The sequence below is a fragment of the Anolis sagrei genome, chromosome 3 (genome assembly GCF_037176765.1).
Source record: "Anolis sagrei isolate rAnoSag1 chromosome 3, rAnoSag1.mat, whole genome shotgun sequence".
Taxonomy (NCBI): domain Eukaryota; kingdom Metazoa; phylum Chordata; class Lepidosauria; order Squamata; family Dactyloidae; genus Anolis; species Anolis sagrei.
Window position 1 is genome coordinate 273,368,226 of NC_090023.1, and position 23,715 is coordinate 273,391,940.

General features: G+C 44.7%; 1 protein-coding gene across 1 annotated transcript; it reads right to left on the reverse strand.

The window, feature by feature from the left end:
• Positions 1-4,267: 4,267 nt before the first annotated feature.
• On the reverse strand, positions 4,268-22,790 carry LOC132770352 (zinc finger protein ZFP2-like). Its single transcript, XM_067466174.1, has 2 exons — positions 22,579-22,790; positions 4,268-6,702 (listed from the first exon to the last, which is right to left on the reverse strand). The coding sequence occupies exon 2, from the start codon at positions 6,590-6,592 to the stop codon at positions 5,522-5,524; it is 1,071 nt and encodes a 356-aa protein (XP_067322275.1). The 5' UTR covers positions 6,593-6,702; positions 22,579-22,790; the 3' UTR covers positions 4,268-5,521.
• Between the last annotated feature and the right edge of the window lie 925 nt (positions 22,791-23,715).

Below are 23,715 nucleotides of genomic sequence, written 5' to 3' on the forward strand. Positions count from 1 at the left end.
TACAGCCACACCAGGAGTCCCAGCTTATCTTGCTATCTGTTTGATGCTGGCTGTATTTTGAAGTTAGATGCCTTTGCAGTTAGATGGCTCTCCTTATTTTGCAGTTATTGGGTCAATTGCCTGTCAATTATCCTTAGGTTCCCTAGTCCCGCCCCCTTTTTGGGCTTTGGTAGGGGAGTGAGCCATTTTGAGTTTAGTTTCAGGCAGGTTAGCCAATGTATGGGATGTGTGTGCTTCAACCTTTAAGAATTTCCAGGGTTACAACAGAATCTCCAGGGAATGAATTTCCAGGGGAGAACAGCTTTAAGTGTCTCCTAAGAACTCCAGGGAAGCCTTCCTACAGCCTTGAGAGTTTCCAGGAAGACAGCCTTAAGGTGTAAAGAACTCCAGCTGGAGAACATCCTTTGCCTTGCTGGTAGGTCCTCTCAGCGCTCGAGAAGCAGTTCAACCTGGCAGCGGAACCCACACCAGTGAGGGTTGGATTTTAGTCAGCCTTGGGAGAAGTTACAAAAGGGGAATTTTCCTTTAGAGAAAGTTATTGAAGATAGTGCCTGTCCCCTGTGGGCAAGATTGAGGGAACTTATTCTTTATCCAGAATCATAGAATCAAAGAGTTGGAAGAGACCTCATGGGCCATCCAGTCCAACCCCATTCTGCCAAGAAGCAGGAATATTGCATTCAAATCACCCCTGACAGATGGCCATCCAGCCTCTGTTCAAAAGCTTCCAAAGAAGGAGCCTCCACCACACTCCCTTCGGGGCAGAGAGTTCCACTGCTGAACGGCTCTCACAGCCATGAAGTTCTTCCTCGTGTTCAGATGGAATCTCCTCTCTTGTAGTTTGAAGCCATTGTCCCATTGCGTCCTAGTCTCCAGGGAAGCAGAAAACAAGCTTGCTCCCTCCTCCTCTCTGTGGCTTCCTCTCACATATTTATACATGGCTATCATGTCTCCTCTCAGCCTTCTCTTCTTTAGGCTAAACATTCCCAGCTCCTTAAGCCGCTCCTCATAGGGCTTGTTCTCCAGACCCTTGATCATTTTAGTCACCCTCCTCTGGACACATTCCAGCTTGTCAACATCTCTCTTAAATTGTGGTGCCCAGAATTGGACGCAATATTCCAGATGTGGTCTCACCAAAACGGAATAGAGGGGTAGCATTGCTTCCCTAGATCTAGACACTAGGCTCCTCTTGATGCAGGCCAAAATCCCATTGGCTTTTTTTGCCGCCACATCACATCGTTGGCTCGTGTTTAACTTGTTGTCCACGAGGACTCCAAGAGCTTTGACGTACCTGTTTCATTCATTAATAAAAGACTCGGGGAAGGAAAGGGCTAGAAAAGGTGCCCTAAACATAGTCTGCCTCTCTTATCCCTGATTGGACTTCCGTGTCCAGAGGGGTCACCGCCCTCCAGCCAAAAATGAAAAATGAACTTTGGAACATACGGACACTGACGGACAACTCAGACAGTGAACAGCCCGAAGTCCGAACTGCTATCATTGCAATGGAGCTGGGGCGCTTTACCATCAACAGAGCAGCACTTCAGGAGACCCGAAGAACAGGGTCACCTGAAGAAAGAAAATGGAGGCTACACCTTCTTTTGGAAGGGACTGCATGAAGAAGAACGAAGAATGTACAGAGTGGGCTTTGCTATCAGAAATGACCTGGTCAAGAATAGGGCTTCACTGTCAGTATTGCTTCCAAAAAATCCTTCAAATCTCTTGGGAAGACAGATGGACAAACGTTAGCATGCTGGAAGAAGCAAAGTCCACCAGCACTGAAGCGATGCTCTTACGTCATCAACTCCACTGGACTGGCCACATTGTCTGAATGCCCGATCACCATCTCCCAAAACAGTCACAATACTCCCAAGTCAAGGACAGAACATGGAATGGTGGTGGGCAAGAAAAGAGATTTAAAGTTGGTCTTAAAGCTAACCTTAAAAACTGTGGCATAGACATGGAGAACTGGGAAGCCCTGTCCCTTGAGCGCTCTAGCTAGAGGTCAGCTGTGAGCAGCAGTGCTGTGGAATTTGAAGAGGCATGAATGGAGGGAGAAAGGGGCCAAGGGGAAGGCGCATCAAGGCAGCCTTGACTGGAAACCGATGCCCTCACTGTGGAAGAACATGCAGGTCAAGGATAGGGCTTCACTGTCACCTCCGTATCCACCATCAAGACACTACACTTGGAAGGCCCTCATACTCGGAGAACGGGCGATCGCCTAAGTGAAACCCTATTTCTTCTATTCTTGAAGGCAGTCAACTATATACATAACTTATTTAGTTAAAATATAATAATAGACTAGTAACATACATGCACATATTTACAATTATCATTCACGTAGGATCTACACATAATAAATCTTCTTGGCATTATAAATTTTTCTACTTTTAATTCAGAAATATTAAGTCATTAATTTTCCAAAACTTTTTTTGCTCTTAGATATACAAGTTATATAGTTTAAACAAATGTATTATCTCTTAACACTTTTAGTTCACAAATCCTATTGCCGTTCTTGTGTATTATCTTCTTGTAGAATTAAAGTTAATTTGTCATTTCAGCCATTTAAAAGAAATTTAATCCATTCCTCTGGTGTTGGTGTTCTTTGTTTTTTCCATAGTTTTGCATATTCAATTCTTGCTGCTGTGGTCATAGAATCCTAGAGTTGGAAGAGACCTCATGGGCCATCCAGTCCAGCCCCATTCTGCCAAGAAGCAGGAATATTGCATTCAAAGCACCCCTGACAGATGGCCATCCAGCCTCTGTTTCAAAGCTTCCAAAGAAGGAGCCTCCACCACACTCCGGGGCAGAGAGTTCCACTGCTGAACGGCTCTCACAGGAAGTTCTTCCTGACGTTCAGACAGAATCTCCTTTCTTGTAGTTTGAAGCCATTGTTCCGCGTCCTAGTCTCTAGGGCAGCAGAAAAAAAGCTTGCTCCCACCTTCGTATGAGTTCTTCTCACATATTTATACATGGCTATCAACCAAGGCAGAATAGAGTATGGGGGCATGACTTCCCTGGATCTGGACATTAGGCTCCTATTGATGCAGGCCAAAATCCCATTGACTTTCATTTTGTGAGAAGACCGAGGCAAAGAAGGCATTAAGTAGTTCTGCCTTTTTCCTATCCCCTGTCAGCATTGCCCCATCTTATTCTCAAAGAGTCCCCATCACCACCTTGTTCTTCCTTTTTCTACTGACATAAGAACAGAAGCCCTTTTTATTGTTTGTAATGTCCCTGGCAAGCCTGATCCTGTTTTGTGCTTTAGCCCTGCGAACCTTTTCCCTATTGGCTATTTTTTTGAATTCTTCTTTGGTGATTTCTCCCTTTTGCCACTTCTTGTGCATGTCTCTTTTGAGTCTGACAACACTTAAAAGTTCTTTGCAAATCCATTCTGGCTTCTTTGCACTTGTCCTGTTTTTTCTTTTTGTTGGCATTGTTTGTAATTGCGCCTTGAGTATTTCACTCTTGAAAAACTCCCATCCATCCGTAATTCCTCATGAAAGAATCTTCATGTTATTAAGGAAGTGGTCTGCAAACACTTAGAAACAAATGCGATCATCATTAATAGTCAACATGGATTTATCAAAAACAAGTCATGCCAGACTCATCTGATCTCTTTTTTGCGATAGTTACATGCTGCGTAGATGCGGGGAATGCTGTGGATGTGGCGTACCTGGATTTCAGGAAGGCCTTCGACAAGGTCCCCCACGACCTCCTGGCAAACAAAGTAGTCCAATGTGGGCTGGGCAAAACTATGGTGAGGTGGATCTGTAATTGGTTAAATGGACGAACCCAGAGGATAACTAATGCTTCCTCTTCATCTTGGAAAGAAGTGACAAGCGGAGTGTCACAGGGTTCCATCCTGGGCCCGGTCCTGCTCAGGATCTTCATTCATGACTTAGATGAAGGGTTAGAAGGCAGGATCATCAAGTTTGCAGACGACACCAAACTGGGAGGGAGAGCCAAGACTCCAGAAGACAGGAGCAGGATTCAAAATGATCTTGACAGATTAGAGAGATGATGGGCCAAAACTAAAAAAATGAAGTTCAACAGGGACAAATGCAAGATACTCCACTTTGGCAGGAAAAACGAAATGCAAAGATACAGAATGGGGGACGATGAGGCCTGGCTTGAGAGCAGTACGTGTGAAAAAGATCTTGGAGTCCTCGTGGACAACAAGTTAAACATGAGCCAGGAATGTGATGTGGTTGCAAAAAAAGCCAATAGGATGTTGGCCTGCATCAAGAGGAGCATAGTGTCTAGGTCCAGGGAAGTAATGCTACCCCTCTATTCTGCTTTGGTTAGACCACATCTGGAATACTGTGTCCAATTCTGGGCACCACAATTCAAGAGAGATGTTGACTCAAAGCTGGAATGTGTCCAGAGGAGGGCGACTAAAATTATCAAGGGTCTGGAGAACAAGCCCTATGAGGAGCGGCTTAAAGAGCTGGGCATGTTTAGCCTGAAGAAGAGAAGGCTGAGAGGAGATATGATAGCCATGTATAAATATGTGAGAGGAAGCCACAGGGAGGAGGGAGCAAGCTTGTTTTCTGCTTCCCTGGAGACTAGGACGCAAGGGAACAATGGCTTCAAACTACAAGAGAGGAGATTCCATTTTGGCATTATCTCTTTGATACAATGGACCGTCAGTCTTTCTTTCCACATGGAGCTAATAAAAGAGTCCCATGACCCAGTCCACCACTGGCTCAAGGAAGGAGATACCATCTGAACATGAGGATGAATTTCCTGACTGTGAGCATTAACAGATGCTGGATGGCCATCTGTCAGGGGTGATTTGAATGCAATATTCCTGCTTCTTGGCAGGGGTGACCCATGAGGTCTCTTCCAACTCTTTGATTCTATGTAAAAGAAGGTTCTATCCTGGCGATCTGGGGTTTGCTTGTCTAAAATTCCCAATAGAAAAAGGTTCTGGTTTCAGTATTTCTTGCTTTTTTATTTTGTTTCAACAAAATATGCACTTTTATCTAGAAGGCTTTAGCCTTTCGGCAAGTTCACCACATATGATAGAAAGTCCCAGGCATTTCTTTATATTTCCAGCATAAATTCAATTTATCTTATACAATTTTTCTCAAGCTATGTAACATCTGCGGATCCTTTTGTAAAACTTTTCTTCAACAGAGTAACTAATTGTAAATTGTAAGTTATTCTAGGTGAAGTTCTTTCCACACTCCAGGCATTTATAGAGTTTCTCCCAAGTGTGAGTCCTTTGATGTGACTGCAGACTTTGTTTGTGGTTGAAGCTCTTTCCACACTCCAGGCATTTAGAGGATTTCTCCCCAGTGTGAGTCCTTTCATGTGTACGTAGACTGCTACTTTGAGTGAAGCTCCTTCCACACTCCAGGCTTTTATATGGTTTCTCCCCAGTATGACTTTATTGGTGTTTATGTAGATTTCCACTATGAGTGAAGCTCTTTCCACACTCCAGACATTTATAGTGTTTATCACCAGTTTGAATCCTTTCATGTCGCTGCAGAGAATGCTCCCAACTGAAACTCTTTCCACACTACAGGCATTCATAGGGTTTCTGCCCAGTGTGAGTTCGTTGATGTGAATGTAGGTGTGAACTCTGAGCAAAGCTCTGTCCACATTCCAGGCAGTTATAGGGTTTCTCCCCAGTGTGAGTTCTGTAGTGAGACCGCAGATTCCCATGCCAAGTGAAGCTCTTTCCACACACCAAGCATATATAGGGTTTCTCTCCAGTGTGAGTTCGTTGGTGTTCATGTAGACTTCCACTGTAAGTGAAGCTCTTTCCACATTCCAGGCATTTATAGGGTTTCTCACCAGTGTGAATCCTTCCATGTTGCTGCAGATGATGTCTCAAAGTGAAACTCTTTCCACACTCCAGGCATTCATAGGGTTTCTCCCCAGTGTGAGTGCGTTGATGACTACGTAGGCGTGAACTCTGAGCGAAGCTCTCTCCACATTCCAGGCATTTATAGGGTTTCTCCCCAGTGTGACTTCTTTGATGTGAACGGAGGTTTGAACTCTGAGTGAAGCTCTGTCCACATTCCAGGCATTTATAAGGTTTCTCTCCAGTGTGAGTTCGTTGATGTGAACTCAAATCTCCACTCTGAGTGAAGCTCTTTCCACACTCTAGGCATGTATAGGGTTTCTCCCCAGTGTGAATCCTTTCATGTTGCTGCAGATGATGTCTCAAAGTGAAACTCTTTCCACATTCCAGGCATGTATAGGGTTTCTCCCCAGTGTGAGTTTGTTGGTGTTTATGTAGATTTCCACCATCAGTGAAGCTCTGTCCACATTCCAGGCATTTATAAGGTTTCTCTCCAGTGTGAGTTCGTTGATGTGAACAGAAATCTCCACTCTGAGTGAAGCTCTTTCCACACTCCAGGCATGTGTAGGGTTTCTCCCCAGTGTGAGTCCTTCGATGTGGCTGCAGACTTTGTTTGTGTTTGAAGCTCTTTCCACACTCCAGGCATTTATAGGGTTTCTCCTGCATGTTGACAGTGGTATGTATTTTTAACTGCAATATGGACACTTCTGTCTTCTTTTTCCCTTTCTTTTTCCCCAAAGTCAGTTCAGCAAGATCAGCACCTCGAGAGGATGTCTTTTTCATACAGGACCCTTTTCCTTACAGCTTCTTTGGTTTCCACATTCCACAATGTGCACTAGATGCTGCTTTTGTTGTCATCACACTAGAGATATCGCCATGGAATCCTTATGTTCCTGGTCAAGAAAGAAACAGCGAAAGATTAGACATGAAGCCAAAAAAACTCCTTTCCCTCCTTTCTCTTCACAAAACTTTGCTGCTACCAAATTTCCTGGTCTTCCCAAATGAATCCTCCACTCAGCTAAGAATCTGCCTCCGATATGGATACTTCAGATCCAGATTTAAACATATGGAGGTATTCACAACATTCATCTCGGCCCAAACAATTCCCTCTCTGCCTTTCCCTCCCTCCGTTGTGCCCAGGATGGGATGCCAAGGCAGGAAAGCTTGCTTCCTTCCTTCCTTCCTTCCTTCCTTCCTTCCTTCCTTCCTTCCTTCCTTCCTTCCTTCCTTCCTTCCTTCCTTCCTTCCTTCCCAGCTTGTTCTCCTCAGCCCAGTCATCCCTCTTCTCCTTTGCTTCTGTCCAGGGGACATTTCCCAACAGCTCAAGGATCTAGAGAAACAGGGCATTTCCATATAGGGATGGAGAAACGTTTGCAGGAATCAAAAGGAATGAAGTCCTGGCCTGGGGAAGAACGGGCATCTCCTCTGACCACTCCTCCCACAGAAGCTTCCTCCCAAATGCTCTCCCGTACGTAGGTGGGACAGAGAGGAAAGAGAGAAGAAGCCAATGTGCCAATTTCCCCCAGACATTAAATAAAAACAAGGGCCTACAAGTCTGGTCTCTCAAAAGGAAATCCTAAGAAAGCTGGGGGTTTTGAAGAGAAAAAGTCTTCCCTGTGATGCCAAAATTGAGATAACCACTTAAGGAGCTGTGTGGATCCTGTAATCAGAGCGCCTGCTACTTTTAAACCAGATCAACACATATACCGAGCTTGTAGGCAACAGGAACAGAGGTTTATTGCTTTGAGGGCTGAAATAATGTCCGATATATCATCATCATCATTACTACTACTACTACTACTACTACTACTAGCTGTACCCGGCCACGCGTTGCTTTGGCCCATAGTGGAGAAACGGGAAAGAAAGAAAATAGGAAGAGCTGGTTTCTATACTGCGCAGGAGCAGAGGAGCCTAGGGATGATTATTGTTGCTATCAATTTGAAAGGAACCAAATTTACCATCAAGTTAGAAGGGAGCTGTTCAATCGCACCTCTTCCTTTATTAAGATAGTAATAACTTAGTAGTAATTAAACTGTATGTATTGTAGCGTGACTGGAGATAAGAATATAGATCTATTTGGTCACTTTCCCCTGCGTTTCTGTCACCACGTGAGGTAAGTTATAATATTGTGAGAAATGGCACACTGGACGCAAAATTGATGGAGATGAGGCAGTCTTCAAACAAAAGTTAACAAGTTTATTGAGCACAAAGCGTGTGGTTGTGGAGGGGACGTGGTTTTAAAAAGGTAATTTTCAGATATATTCCCAATGCCCATATGTCATGATTTACTGCCATATTGGCCTATTTCTGCAGTAGGCCTTTGTTCACAGAAAATGCTGATTGTTTGAGAAATCAGTGCTCCAAAGAAGAAGTTACTATTCAAGGATAACAGCATATCCGGACAAAACCAGCTAGCTGTTTGCTAGTTAGAACCCCCAAGTTTTCCAGTCGCTCTGAAGCCATGTTTGCAACAGACTAATAGATAAGATACAGTCATGGTCAGAGAACAATGAACCATAGTTATGTTATAGTTGTGCCATTGTTAGGATCCCACGTGTGCCATAATGTCAATCAAAATCACAAACAACTAATGAACAACTGCATAGCTAGCTTAGACTAATGAAATGATTTGTCTTGGGAACCAATGAAAATATATATTCCATTTACTATAATTCCTCTGCAGCCCCCATGGGGGTTGCGACAAACCCTTTGATTGCATCCCTGTATGCTTGTTTGTCGTTATTGCTATGGCCACGCAATAATAAATAGTTTTTTGCAGTTTAAAGGATTCAACTTTCGTGGTGTCCATTCTTGCCCTCCCTATTGGAAAGGGGGCTTCTGCCTTTTGGGAAATATTTTGGTTTTGTTGCCCCTACAGTTGCAAGTTGTAACTTTTCTTATAGAACTTAGAACAATGCTTGTAAGTTTAACAGTTCATTCTTTAAAGTAACACAGTATCTTCCTGACGTAGAGCGCTTGTTTCAGACAAAGTATCAATACAGGGATATTTCCCTTATTTGATCTTTCCTAGATCAAATTCTAAATAAGCTATTCTTTAGCCTCTCCTTGGACTAAAGAATTCCGGCTATCTTTCCCCCTTTCGGCTACCCTAGCCAGAGAAACTTTCAATAGCCAGACCCGGCTTTCCAAAGCCTCGAAGCTTTGCTTCACAAGTCACTCAGCCACCTTTTCCTCTCCTTCTCTCTCAACTCTTCACTCTAACTCCTCACTGCTAAACCCTAACTGAACATTAACTGTCGTTTTTCAAACTCTCCCCTCTAAGCTCCTCCCACTTCTCTCTCTAGCCTACATCGTCTCCATGGCAACGCACTCCCCTCAGTTAGGCCGCTCCAGCATTAGTGCAGCCAATCTAAACACAAATACAGTTAAAATCATACAATTTATAATCAACTTCTGTACATATACTATCAATACACAACTGAAGTGGCAAAGTGTCAACCCAATATAGGCCCATTTCAGTCTCCTCGAGGCCAAAGGGTTATATGGATGTGTGGAAGGGGCCTGGGTTACCTGAGTCCACACTGCCATATAACCCAGTTCAAAAATATTATATAGGTATTATTATTATTATAGATGTATAGATATTATTATAGGCATGTAGATATTATTATTATTATAGACACAGATATTATTATTAACGGCATATAGGTATTATTATCATTATAGATGTATAGATATTATTGACATACAGGTATTATTATTACAGATGTATGGATATTATTATTACAGCCCTATAGTTATTATAGGCACTAGTTGTTGTTGTTGTTATTATTATTATTGATATGATAGAGCTGTTATTATTACAGAGGTGGCGCAATGGGCTAAACCCTTGTGCCAACAGAAATGAAGACCGACAGGTCACAGGTTCGAATTCTCGGGAGAGCGCAGATGAGCTTCCTCTGTCAGTTCCAGCTCCCCAAGCGGGGAATGAGAGAAGCCTCCCTGTAAGACTGTAGGATCTATATAGCAATATTAAATAACCACTCACAAGTCGTTTTTGCTTTGAAATGGATATATTGCTTGTATCTCTGCAGCAAAGAAAGACACTATTGACTTTTTCCCACCCCCACTTCCTTTTATACACCTTTCCTGCCCATCTCCCCCTCTTCTCAGTTTCCTTATTAGAACTTGTTGCTTCACAAGTTCCAATACAAGGTTTCCAGGGCCCTCTCCTGGCTTCAAAATGTCACCGAGAGAGAATTGATTCAGCCAGGATGATTCAGTCAGGATGTCACAGAGGGTATTTGTGATGTCTTCATGCCATCAGAAATTGACTCCTGGCACTCACTCAAGGATGGGAAAACATCAAAACATTCAGGTAATGTCCCCTGGGCAACATCCTTGTAGACGGCCAATTCTTTCACACCAGAAGCAACTTTCAGTTTCTCAAGTCACTTCTGACACGATTTTTTTTTTACAGAGGTATAGATATTTTTATTAGTATTAACATAGATATTATTATAGGTGTATAGATATTATTATTATTGATATGATATTGCTATTATTATTACAGAGGTATAGATATTTTATTACTATAGGCATAGGTAAAGGTAAAAGTTGTCCCCTGACATTAAGTCCAGTCATGTCTGACTCTGGGGTGTGGTGCTCATCTCCATTTCTAAGCCGAAGAGCCGGTGTTGTCGGAAGACACCTCCAAGGTCATGTGGCCGGCATGACTGCATGGAGCACCGTTACCTTCCTGCCGCAGCAGTACCTATTGATCTACTCACATTTTCATGTTTTCTAACTGCTAGGTTGGCAGAAGCTGGGGCTGACAGCGGAAGCTTACGCCGCTCCCCGGATTCGAACCTGCAACCTTTCGGTCAACAAGCTTAGCAGCTCAGTGGTTTAACCCACTGCGCCACTGGGGGCTCCATAGGCATATAGGTATTATTATTATAGATATATGGATAGTATTGACAGACAGATATTATTATAGACCTACAGATATTATTATAGACATGTAGATATTACTGTTATAGACCTATAGATATTATTATTACAGACATAGATATTATTATTAAAGACTGATAGATATAATTATTGTAGATATTGTAGCCTAGGGTTGCTATAAAGTAAAAACGGATGGCCATCTGTCGGGAGTACTTTGGTTGTGCCTTCCAGGACAGCATTTCCTATTTTTGTCCTTTCTGAAGTACTGGACTTCATTTCATAGAATCATAGAATCAAAGAGTTGGAAGAGATCTCATGGGCCATCCAGTCCAACCCCCTGCCAAGAAGCAGGAATATTGCATTCAAATCACCCCTGACAGATGGCCATCCAGCCTCTGCTTAAAGGTTCCAAAGAGGGAGCCTCCACCACACTCCGGGGCAGAGAGTTCCACTGCTGAACGGCTCTGACAGTCAGGAAGTTCTTCCTAATGTTCAGATGGAATCTCCTCTCTTGTAGTTTGAAGCCATTGTTCCGCGTCCTAGTCTCCAAGGAAGCAGAAAACAAGCTTGCTCCCTCCTCCCTGTGGCTTCCTCTCACATATTTATACATGGCTATCATATCTCCTCTCAGCCTTCTCTTCTTCAGGCTAAACATGCCCAGTTCCCCAAGCCACTCCTCATAGGGCTTGTTCTCCAGACCCTTGATCATTTTAGTCGCCCTCCTCTGGACACATTCCAGCTTGTCAATATCTCTCTTGAACTGTGGTGCCCAGAATTGGACACAATATTCCAGATGTGGTCTAACCAAAGCAGAATAGAGGGGTACCATTACTTCCTTAGATCTAGACACTAGGCTCCTATTGATGCAGGCCAAAATCCCATTGGCTTTTTTTTGCCGCCACATCACATTCCTGGCTCATGTTTAACTTGTTGTCCACGAGGACTCCAAGATCTTTTTCACACGTACTGCTCTCAAGCCAGGCATTGTCCCCCATTCTGTATCTTTGCATTTCATTTTTTCTGCCAAAGTGGAGTATCTTGCATTTGTCACTGTTGAACTTCATTTTGTTAGTTTTGGCCCATCTCTCTAATCTGTCAAGATCGTTTTGAATTCTGCTCCTGTCCTCTGGACTATTGGCTATCGCTCCCAATTTCCCATATCTATATAGCAATATTAAATAACCCCTCACAAGTCGTTTTTGCTTTGAAATGGATATATTGCTTGTGTCTCTGCAGCAAAGAAAGACACGACTGTCCTTCCCATAACTCAATGTGGGTGAGCTTTCTGGGAGTTGAAGTGTGTAGAGATGTGTGTGTGTGTGTAATATATATACTCATACACACTTACACAGACACACAGAATCCCTCCCGTGCGAGTTCCCAGGCAGCCCTGAGGGAAAAGGAAGGAAAGGGAGGGATGTGGGTGGATCTGGAGGAGAGTGCTCTTTCTCTTTCTCTCTCTCAATCCTTCCTTCCTTTCCTTTCTTTCTCCCCTCCTTCTCCTGTCTCCTTTTAAAATGCCCAAGCAGCAATGCAATGGGAGAAAGAAAAGGAAGGAAGGAAGGAAGGAAGGAAGGAAGGAAGGAAGGAAGGAAGGGAGCAGGCAGCCCCTCCATGGGGAAGAGCTCTAGGTGTGAGGAGGAGGAGGAGGATGCCTCTCTTTCTCTCTAGATTGGCAAGAAGGTGAAATGCTTTGGACCAAAAGTGTTTGGGGGGAGGGAGAGGCAGGGGCTTGCAAAAAGGATCTATGGGCCAGCTTTCCCTCCCTCTCTCAACTGGTTCTCTCTCTCAGCTGTTGGGTTTTTTCCCCTTGTACTGGAGGGGTGCAGGGTCAGGAGGTTGTCATTTTAATACATGCTCTGTATAGTCATTTAGCTTTGTGGCAGATTAAGTTCTTTCCGGTTATTTGGGGGGGGGGGGGGGGGGTTGTGTGAAGGACATTGCTTTGGTAGGTGTCTTGTGTCCAAATTTGGTGTCAATTCGTCCAGTCGTCATAGAATCATAGAATCAAAGAGTTGGAAGAGACCTCCTGGGTCATCCAGTCCAACCCCATTCTGCCAAGAAGCAGGAATATTGCATTCCAATCACCCCTGACAGATGGCCATCCAGCCTCTGCTTAAAAGCTTCCAAAGGAGGAGCCTCCACCACACTCCAGGGAAGGCAGAGAGTTCCACTGCTGAACGGCTCTCACAGTCAGGAAGTTCTTCCTCATGTTCAGATGGAATCTCCTCTCTTGTAGTTTGAAGCCATTGTTCCCTTGCGTCCTAGTCTCCAAGGAAGCAGAAAACAAGCTTGCTCCCTCCTCCTCCTCCCTGTGGCTTCCTCTCACATATTTATACATGGCTCTCATATCTCCTCTCAGCCTTCTCTTCTTCAGGCTAAACATGCCCAGTTCCCTAAGCCGCTCCTCATAGGGCTTGTTCTCCAGACCCTTGATCATTTTAGTCGCCCTCCTCTGGACACATTCCAGCTTAGAGTCAATATCTCTCTTGAGTTGTGGTGCCCAGAATTGGACACAATATTCCAGATGTGGTTTAACCAAAGCAGAATAGAGGGGTAGCATTACTTCCTTAGATCTAGACACTATGCTCCTCTTGATGCCGGCCAAAATCCCATTGGCTTTTTTTGCTGCCACATCACATTCCTGGCTCATGTTTAACTTGTTGTCCACGAGGACTCCAAGATCTTTTTCACACGTACTGCTCTCGAGCCAGGCATTGTCCCCCATTCTGTATCATTCTGGTTATTGAGTTCTGTTAATCCCACAAACGAACATAGTGGTAGGTGTATCCTATTACAGCAGTGGTTCTCAACCTTCCGAATGCCGCGACCCCTTAATACCGTTCCTCATGTTGTACTGACCCCCTACCGTAAAATTACTTTCGTAGCTACTTCATAACTGTAATCAGACTTTGACATTTAGGAGTTGTAGTTGCTGGGATATATAGTTCACCTACAATCGAAGAGCATACCGAACTCCACCAATAATGGAATTGAACCAAACTTGGCACACAGAACTCCCACAACCAATGGAAAATACTGGAAGGGTTTGGTGGGCATTGACCTTGAGTTTGGGAGTTGTAGTTCACCTCCATCCAGAGAGCACTGTGGATTCAAACAATGATAGATCTGGACCAAACCTGGCACGAATACTCAATATGCCCAAATTTGAACACTGGTGGAGTTTGGGGAAAAATAGACCTTGACCTTTGGGAGTTGTAGTTGCTGGGATTTATTGTTCACCTACAATCAAAGAGTATTCTGAACTCCACCAATGATAGAATTGGGCCAAACTTGGCACAGAGAACCCCCATGACCAACAGAAAATACTGTGGTCGAAGGCTTTCATGGCTGGAATCACTAGGTTCTTGTGGGTTTTTTCGGGCTATAGAGCCATGTTCTAGAGGCATTTCTCCTGACGTTTCGCCTGCATCTATGGCAAGCATCCTCAGAGGTAGTCCTCACTACCTCTGAGGATGCTTGTCATAGATGCAGGCGAAATGTCAGGAGAAATGCTTCTAGAACATGGCTCTATATCCCGAAAAAACCCACAAGAACCTAGAAAATACTATGTTTTCTGATGGTCTTTAGCGACCCCTCTGATACCCCCTCATGATCCCCCCAGGGGTCCCGACCCACAGGTTGAGAAACACTGTATTACAGGATGTGCATATGCATGCTAAGTTTTTACAAGGATCATTGCCTGTATGGGTGCGTGTTGAGGAAGGACACCTGGACAATTAAGCAATGAAGCTTGAGCCACTCCCTGAATGGAGTATATCATGAGGAGGGCTTCATGGTGTATTCAGAGATGGCGATCAGATGATCAGGAAGAGACCGGATGGGATTTCTATACTACAGGACTTGCTGAAGATCCTGAACAATTTACTACAATGAAGAAGCAGAGAATGCATGATTTGAATGCATTGGACTTTTGTGTGAGTTATTTTGCTGCAATGGACTAAGTTTATTTTCAAGGCTGGTTCTTTTGTAAAGCTGCATATTTATCTCTGACTACTCAAGAGTAAATTTTGTTTTTCCTTTTACTCTGACTCTATGTGATTCAACTAGAGGGCTGGGAAGACTACTGGGTAGCTTCCGCATAGACTGATAAACCGCAACATATACTGCCTTTCTCAACTCCGAAGGGGACTCAGGACGGTTCACAGTGTTAGCAACAGAATTCCTGCTCTAAAGTAACTGGGCGTAACCATGCAATGCAGTGCAAGGCATTTTAATCCCTTTGACAACAATTGAAAAGACCCGCTCCCTCCTCTGATTGACTGAAAAGTGGTCAAGTGAGGATCTGGGCTGTCGTTGGCTGGGGACTCCCTGTGACATCAGAGATGGATGGAGACACCCTCATGGCTTCTGTGGCGAGAGAATCTGCCGTCTACGAAGACGTTGCCCAGGGGACGCCAGGATGTCTTGCAATCCTGCGAGGAGGCTTCTCGCTGATCCCCAACCCATCTAAAACACAGACATGTGCCTTTCATCTCAAGAACAGAGAAGCATCCCGAGCTCTGAAGATCACCTGGGAAGGAATCCCACTGGAGCATTGCAGTGCACCCAAATACCTGGGAGTCACTCTGGACCGTGTTCTTACCTACAAGAAGCACTGCCTGAACATCAAGCAAAAAGTGGGTGCTAGAAACAATATCATACGAAAGCTGACTGGCACAACCTGGGGATCACAACCAGACACAGTGAAGACATCTGCCCTTGCGCTATGCTACTCTGCTGCTGAGTATGCATGCCCAGTGTGGAACACATCTCACCACACTAAAACAGTGGATGTGGCTCTTAATGAGACATGTCGCATTATCACGGGGTGTCTGCGACCTACACCACTGGAGAAATTACACTGCTTAGCCGGTATTGCACCACATGGCATCCGCCGGGAAGTAGCAGCCAATAGTGAAAGGACCAAGGCAGAGACATCTCCAGCTCATCCCCTGTTTGGGTATCAGCCAGCACATCAACGACTTAAATAAAAAAATAGTTTTCTAAGATCTACAGAGACACTCGCTGGAACGCCTCAGCAAGCGAGTGTCCAAAAGTGGCAGGCTCAAACCCAGCACCTTAACCAATGGCTGATACCAAATGAGAGACTCCCCCCTGGGCACACAGAAGACTGGGCGACTTGGAAGGCACTGAACAGACTGCGCTCTGGCACCACGAGATGCAGAGCCAACCTTCAGAAATGGGGCTACAAAGTAGAATCCTCGACATGCGAGTGTGGAGAAGAACAAACCACTGACCACCTACTACAATGCACCCTGAGCCCTGCCACATGCACAATGGAGGACCTTCTTGCAGCAACACCGGAAGCACTCCAAGTGTCCAGATACTGGTCAAAGGACATTTAACCAGCTGCCAAACTCACAAGTTGTGTATTTTTCTGTTTGTTTGCTTTGTTCTGTTAGACTGGTTGTTCTGACACGACAAATACCCTCATGGCGGGGAAAATGAAGAGCTGTCCTTTGCCCATTTGAAGCCGGAGTCGTTTTGAGGGTCCTCCCAGGCAGAGCTTCATCATACGGTTTAAGGAAATGCAGAGCTTATGATGGGATCAGAGGTGATGTCCAGAGTCAGCCTCTAAGACAGGGGTCATCAATCTAAGGCATGGGGGCAGGATACGGCCCTCCAAGGTCATTTACCTGGCCTCTGCACAGGATCAACCAAAATCTGAAACAGCTTCAAAGCACACAACAACAACAACAACAACAACAACGACAACAACCCTATCTCATCAGCCAATAAGTTTGTATTTGTTCAAATTGATTGCATGATTGACTGTCAGCTGCATTGAGATCACTCTGAGCAAAAAGGTCATGAGTTCGAAACCAGCCCGGGTTGGTTTCCAACCAATTGTGTGTAGCCTGTTGTCGACCTTTGCAATCCGAAAGACAGTTGCATCTGTCAAGTAGGAAAATTAGGTACCACCTTAAAGGGTGGGGAGGCTAAATTAACTGATTTATGAGGCCATAAAGAAGACTCCAGCAAAGCATTCCAGCGGGGAAGCATGCGGGGAATGCGGAAGTGCTTCATCAGTGTCGCAGATGGACGATGAAAGCGACAGCTCCCCTGGCGGCCAGAAAAAGTGAAATAGCCTCTGTGTATGTCTGTATGTGTATGTGTATGTCAAAGCCATGGTATTCCCTGTAGTAACCTACGGATGTGAGAGCTGGACCTTAGGGAAGGCTGAGCGAAGGAAGATCGATGCTTTTGAGCTGTGGTGCTGGAGGAAAGTGCTGAGAGTGCCTTGGACTGCGAGAAGATCCAACCAGTCCATCCTCCAGGAAATAAAGCCCGACTGCTCATTGGAGGGAAGGAGACAAGAGACAAAGTTGAAGTCCTTTGGCCACATCATGAGGAGACAGGAAAGCCTAGAGAAGGGAATGATGCTGGGGAAAGTGGAAGGCAAAAGGAAGAGGGGCCGACCAAGGGCAAGATGGATGGATGGCATCCTTGAAGTGACTGGACTGACCTTGAAGGAGCTGGGGGTGGTGACGGCCAACAGGGAGCTCTGGCGTGGGCTGGTCCATGAGGTCACGAAGAGTCGGAGGCGACTGAACGAATGAACAACAACAACAAATGTCTGTATATGTTGTATGTTAAAACTGGCATTGAATGTTTGCCATATATGTGTACACTGTAATCCGCCCTGAGTCCCCTGCGGGGTGAGAAAGGTGGAATATAAAAGCTGCAAATAAATAAATAAATAAATTTTAATTATTGTATTGTTTTAAGTGCTTTTGCACCACCAATAAAATATGTGCTGTGTGCATAGGAATTCATTTATTTATTTTTTTCAAATTATAATCCGGCCTACCAATTGTTTGAGGGACTGTGACCTGGCCCTCTGTTTAAAAAGCTTGAGGACCCCTGCTCTAAGATCACAAAGAAGCTGATGCAAATACAGCCAATTCAATGAAAAGCATACAGAACAATAAAGATTTCACCAAGGTGGCTAATTGAAACATTCACACCTCCCTCCAACAGACAAGAGTTCTTTCTCCCACCCTGGACATCATTCCACAGATATATAAACTCCATTCTCCTAGTTTCCAACAGACCTCACCACCTCTGAGGATGCCTGCCATATATGCAGGCGAAACGTCAGGAGAGAAAGCCTCTGGAACATGGCCGGACAGCCCAAAAAACTTACAGCAACCCATCAAGGCATTGTTTTTGTCTGGTTTCCCCCACGACCTAGACCAGCAGTTCTCAACCTGGGGGTCGCAACCCCCAGGGGGGGTCACCTGGCCATTTCGGCGGGGTTGCGAGGCCGCCTCGTTGGCCCCGCCCCAAGGGCGCGGCCAAGCAAACAAACAGGCACATAAAATCACTCTCAACAAAAGATCACCCTCAGGCACTTCCAAGCCATTTAATGCTAATCAAGGTGATCAGCTGAAACATTCACAGCTAACCTCAACAGACAAAAGTCCTTTGTCTCACCCTGGTCATTCCACAGATATATAAACCCATTTTTCCTACTTCCAACAGACCTCACTACCTCTGAGGATGCTTGCCATAGATGCAGGCGAAACGTCAGGAGAAAAACATGGCCATATAGCCTGGAAAAACCTACAACATCCCAGTGATTCCAGCCATGAAAGCCTTCAACAATACAAAAGAATTATATATATAATATAAACTTAACACAGGAAATAAAAAAAATAACAAATTTGGGCATATTGAGTGTTCGTGCCATGTTTGGTCCAGATCCATAGTTGTATGGGTTCACAATGCTCTCCAGATGTAGGTGAACTACATCTCCCCTAAATCACTGCCAGTTCCTCCCAAACCCCTCCAGTATTTTTTGTTTGACATGGGAGTTTTGTGCAGAGGTCTCAGTGGTCTGTGGAAGTCAGCACTGAATCAGTTGAAGGTACTGCAAATCCCATCACATGTTTTCCATACTCCCCCAAACATATTTTTTCTGATTAATCATGATGCTTTAATTATGTCGAATTTGTAACAATGAAAACACATCCTTCATATCAGATATTTTCATTACGATTCGTAACAGTAGCAAAATTACAGTTATAGAGGAGCAACAAAAATAACTTTATGGTTGGGGGTCGCCACAACATGAGGAACCATATTTAGGGGTCCCGGTGTTAGAAAGGTTGAGAACCGCTGACCTAGACCCTCTCAGGAGATGGGCACCAAATTTGGACACAATGCACATATCAGGCCAACGAGTGACCATCACTCATAAAAATACTGAAAAACACAGTAGAAGAGACTTAAAAATAAAAAATACATTATAATGCATGTGCAAAACCACACACACACTGTATATATATGCAAACATACATATATACACATATAAACAGATACACACACACACACACATACACACAAAAAGCACATATACACAGACTGGGCCACAGCAACACATGGCAGAACGGCCAGTACTGAAAAAAGGGGGCTGGACTGAGGTTACTCCTATTCTTTATTTACGACATATCTACCCTGCCTTTCTCACCCCGGAGGGGATTCAAGGCGGCTTTACCACATAGGCAACAATTCGATGCCCTAAAACACAATGTGCACTTTAATAAATATAAAAATAGAATTTAAAAGGACATTAAGACAATTGTAACATTTAAAAGCAATGCATTAAGAGCTCAACACGTAATCCGAGCGGTTCTGATGGACATTTCAGATAAATCCAAGTCCATCTATTGCACCATACCCTATTAGTATTAATGTTATTGCAAAGGCCGACTGGCCATCTGTTGGGGAAGCTTTGATTGTGCCTTCTCTGGATGGCAGAATACAGGGGGCTGGACTGGATGGTCTCTGGGGTTGCTCCTATTAGTATTAATGTTATTGCAAAGGCTGAATGGCCATCTGTTGGGGGAGCTTTGATTGTGCCTTCTCTGGATGGCAGAATACAGGGGGCTGGACTGGATGGTCTCTGGGGTTGCTCCTATTAGTATTAATGTTATTGCAAAGGCTGAATGGCCATCTGTTGGGGGAGCTTTGATTGTGCCTTCTCTGGATGGCAGAATACAGGGGGCTGGACTGGATGGTCTCTGGGGTTGCTCCTATTAGTATTAATGTTATTGCAAAGGCTGAATGGCCATCTGTTGGGGGAGCTTTGATTGTGCCTTCTCTGGATGGCAGAATACAGGGGGCTGGACTGGATGGTCTCTGGGGTTGCTCCTATTAGTATTAATGTTATTGCAAAGGCTGAATGGCCATCTGTTGGGGGAGCTTTGATTGTGCCTTCTCTGGATGGCAGAATACAGGGGGCTGGACTGGATGGTCCCTGGGGTTGCTCCTATTAGTATTAATGTTATTGCAAAGGCTGAATGGCCATCTGTTGGGAGTGCTTTGATTGTGCCTACTTTGGATGGCAGAATAAAGGGGGCTGGACTGGATGGCCCCTGGGGTTGCTCCTATTAGTATTAATGTTATTGCAAAGTCTGAATGGCCATCTCTTGGGGGAGCTTTGATTGTGCCTTCTCTGGATGGCAGAATACAGGGGGCTGGACTGGATGGCTCCTGGGGTTGTTCCTATTAGTGTTAATGTTATTGCAAAGGCTGAAGGGCCATCTGTTGGGAGTGCTTTGATTGTGCCTACTTTGGATGGCAGAATAAAGGGGGCTGGACTGGGTGGCCCCTGGGGCTGCTCCTATTAGTATTAATGTTATTGCAAAGTCTGAATGGCCATCTCTTGGGGGAGCTTTGATTGTGCCTTCTCTGGATGGCAGAATACAGGGGGCTGGACTGGATGGCTCCTGGGGTTGTTCCTATTAGTGTTAATGTTATTGCAAAGGCTGAAGGGCCATCTGTTGGGAGTGCTTTGATTGTGCCTACTTTGGATGGCAGAATAAAGGGGGCTGGACTGGGTGGCCCCTGGGGCTGCTCCTATTAGTATTAATGTTATTGCAAAGTCTGAATGGCCATCTCTTGGGGGAGCTTTGATTGTGCCTTCTCTGGATGGCAGAATACAGGGGGCTGGACTGGATGGCTCCTGGGGTTGTTCCTATTAGTGTTAATGTTATTGCAAAGGCTGAAGGGCCATCTGTTGGGAGTGCTTTGATTGTGCCTACTTTGGATGGCAGAATAAAGGGGGCTGGACTGGGTGGCCCCTGGGGCTGCTCCTATTAGTATTAATGTTATTGCAAAGGCTGAATGGCCATCTGTTGGGGGAGCTTTGATTGTGCCTTCCCTGGATGGCATAATAAAGGGGGCTGGACTGGGTGGCCCCTGGGCTTGCTCCTATTAGTATTAATGCTATTGCAAAGGCTGAATAGAGAGAGATAGATAGAGATAGAGAGAGAGAAAGAGAGAGATAGAGAGAGATGGAGAGATAGAGAGAGAGAGAGTTAGAGAGAGAGAGAGTTAGAGATAGAGAGATAGATAGATAGATAGATTTGATTGATAGATAGAGAGAGAGAGAGATAAAATAGAGAGAGGGAGAGATAGAGAGAGAGAGATAAGAGAGAGAGAGGAGAGAGTTAGAGAGAGAGAGATAAAATAGAGAGATTTGATTGATAGATAGATTTATTGATAGACTGATTGATAGACTGATTGATAGATTGATAGAGAGAGAGAGAGATTGATAGACTGATTGATTGATAGGTGGATTGATAGATAGATAGATAGATAGATAGATATAGATTGATACTGATTGATTGATAGGTGGATTGATAGAGAGAGAGAGATTGATAGAGAGAGAGAGATAGATTGATTGATAGGTGGATTGATAGAGAGAGAGAGAGAGATTGAGAGAGAGAGAGAGAGAGAGAGAGAGAGATTGATAGGTGGATAGATAGATAGATAGATAGAGAGAGAGAGATTGATAGAGAGACTGATAGATAGATTGATAGACTGATTGATAGGTGGATTGATAGAGAGAGAGAGAGAGATTGATAGATTGATAGACTGATTGATAGGTGGATAGATAGATAGATAGATAGATAGAGAGAGAGAGATTGATAGACTGATTGATTGATAGGTGGATTGATAGATAGATAGATAGATAGATAGATAGAGAGATTGATACTGATTGATTGATAGGTGGATTGATAGAGAGAGAGAGATTGATAGAGAGAGATAGATAGATTGATTGATAGGTGGATTGATAGAGAGAGAGAGAGATTGAGAGAGAGAGAGATTGATTGATAGATAGGTGGATAGATAGATAGATAGATAGATAGAGAGAGAGAGATTGATAGAGAGACTGATAGATTGATAGATTGATAGACTGATTGATAGGTGGATTGATAGAGAGAGAGAGAGATTGATAGATTGATAGACTGATTGATAGGTGGATTGATAGATAGAGAGAGAGAGAGAGATTGATTGATTGATTGATAGGTGGATTGATAGATAGATAGAGAGATAGATTGATAGAGAGAGCGAGAGAGAGAGAGATAGAGAGATTGATAGACTGATTGATTGATAGGTGGATTAATAGAGAGAGAGAGATTGATAGAGAGAGAGATTGATAGATTGATAGACTGATTGATTGATAGATGGATTGATAGAGAGAGAAAGAGAGAGAGATTGATAGAGAGAGAGACTGATAGATTGATAGACTGATTGATTGATAGGTGGATTGATAGAGAGAGATAGATTGATAGACTGATTGATTGATAGGTGGATTGATTGATAGATAGATAGATAGATAGATTGATAGATTGAGAGACTGATTGATAGGTGGATTGATAGAGAGAGAGAGAGAGATTGATAGACTGATTGATTGATAGGTGGATTGATAGATAGATTGATAGATATAGATACATAGATGGATAGATAGATGGATGGATGGATGGTTTTCCCCTGACATGAAGTCCAGCCGAGTCCGATTCTGGGACCCTGGCGCTCACCTGCATGCCTGAGCCCAAGAGCCGGCATTGCCCATAGACACCTCCAAGGTCACGTGGCCTTCCTTGGGGCTTCAGGAGAAAAGAGGGAGGGGGAGAGGAGGCGCGGTGCATCCTGGGAAGGAGAGGGGCGGGGCTTCGCTGATTCGAGGCCTCCATTTTCCTCCCTGGAGGAAGGCCGCCCTCTCCCCTCAGAGGAAGACGTCATGAGGACAACCCTAATAATAATAATGAGCACCCTCTCCCTCTCCGCCTCGCCCCCTCCGTGGCTTTCTCTAGAGGAAGCGCTTCCTTCCCCGCCTCACCTCGGCAAAATGGCGGACGGGCGGGCGGAGAAGCTCCCTCCGGCTCGCCCGAGAAGAAGCCCGCCTCCTTCTCCGTCTCATTGGCCGAAACCGTGAAGCCCCGCCCTCCCAAGGCCCTCATTGGTCGCCTGCCGGTTTGCAGCTTTGATTGACGGATTCAGGAAGAAAATAGGAGAAACTAGGTTCTTGTGGATTTTTTCGGGCTATTAGGGCCATGGCCTAGAGGCATTCTCTCCTGACGTTTCGCCTGCATCTATGGCAAACATCCTCAGGGGTAGTGAGGTCTGTTGGAAATAGGAAAATGTATTTATATTTCTGTGGAATGGCTGGGGTGGGGCAAAGAGCTCTTCTCTGCTGGAGCTAGGTGGGAATGTTTCAACTGACCACCTTCATTAGCATTTGAAGGCCTGCCTGAGCCTGGGAAAATCTCTTGCTGACAAGTGTTAAGATGTGCCTGGTTGTTTCCTCTCTGCTGTTTTGCTCTTGGAGCCCCCGGTTGCGCAGTGGGTTAAAGCACTGAGCTTGTTGATCAAAAGGTCGCAGGTTCGATTCCAGGGAGCGGCATGAGCTTCTGCTGTCAGCCCTAGCTTCTGCCAACCTAGCAGTTCGAAAACATGCAAATGTGAGTAGATCAATAGGTACCGCTGCGGCGGGAAGGTAACAGCACATCATGCAGTCATGCCGGCCACATGACCTTGGAGGTGTCTACGGACAACGCTGGCTCTTCGGCTTAGAAATGGAGATGAGCACCACACCCCAGAGTCAGACATGACTGGACTTAATGTCAGGGGACAACCTTTACCTTTTACCTAGCCATCACCAAAGTCAAAAAAGA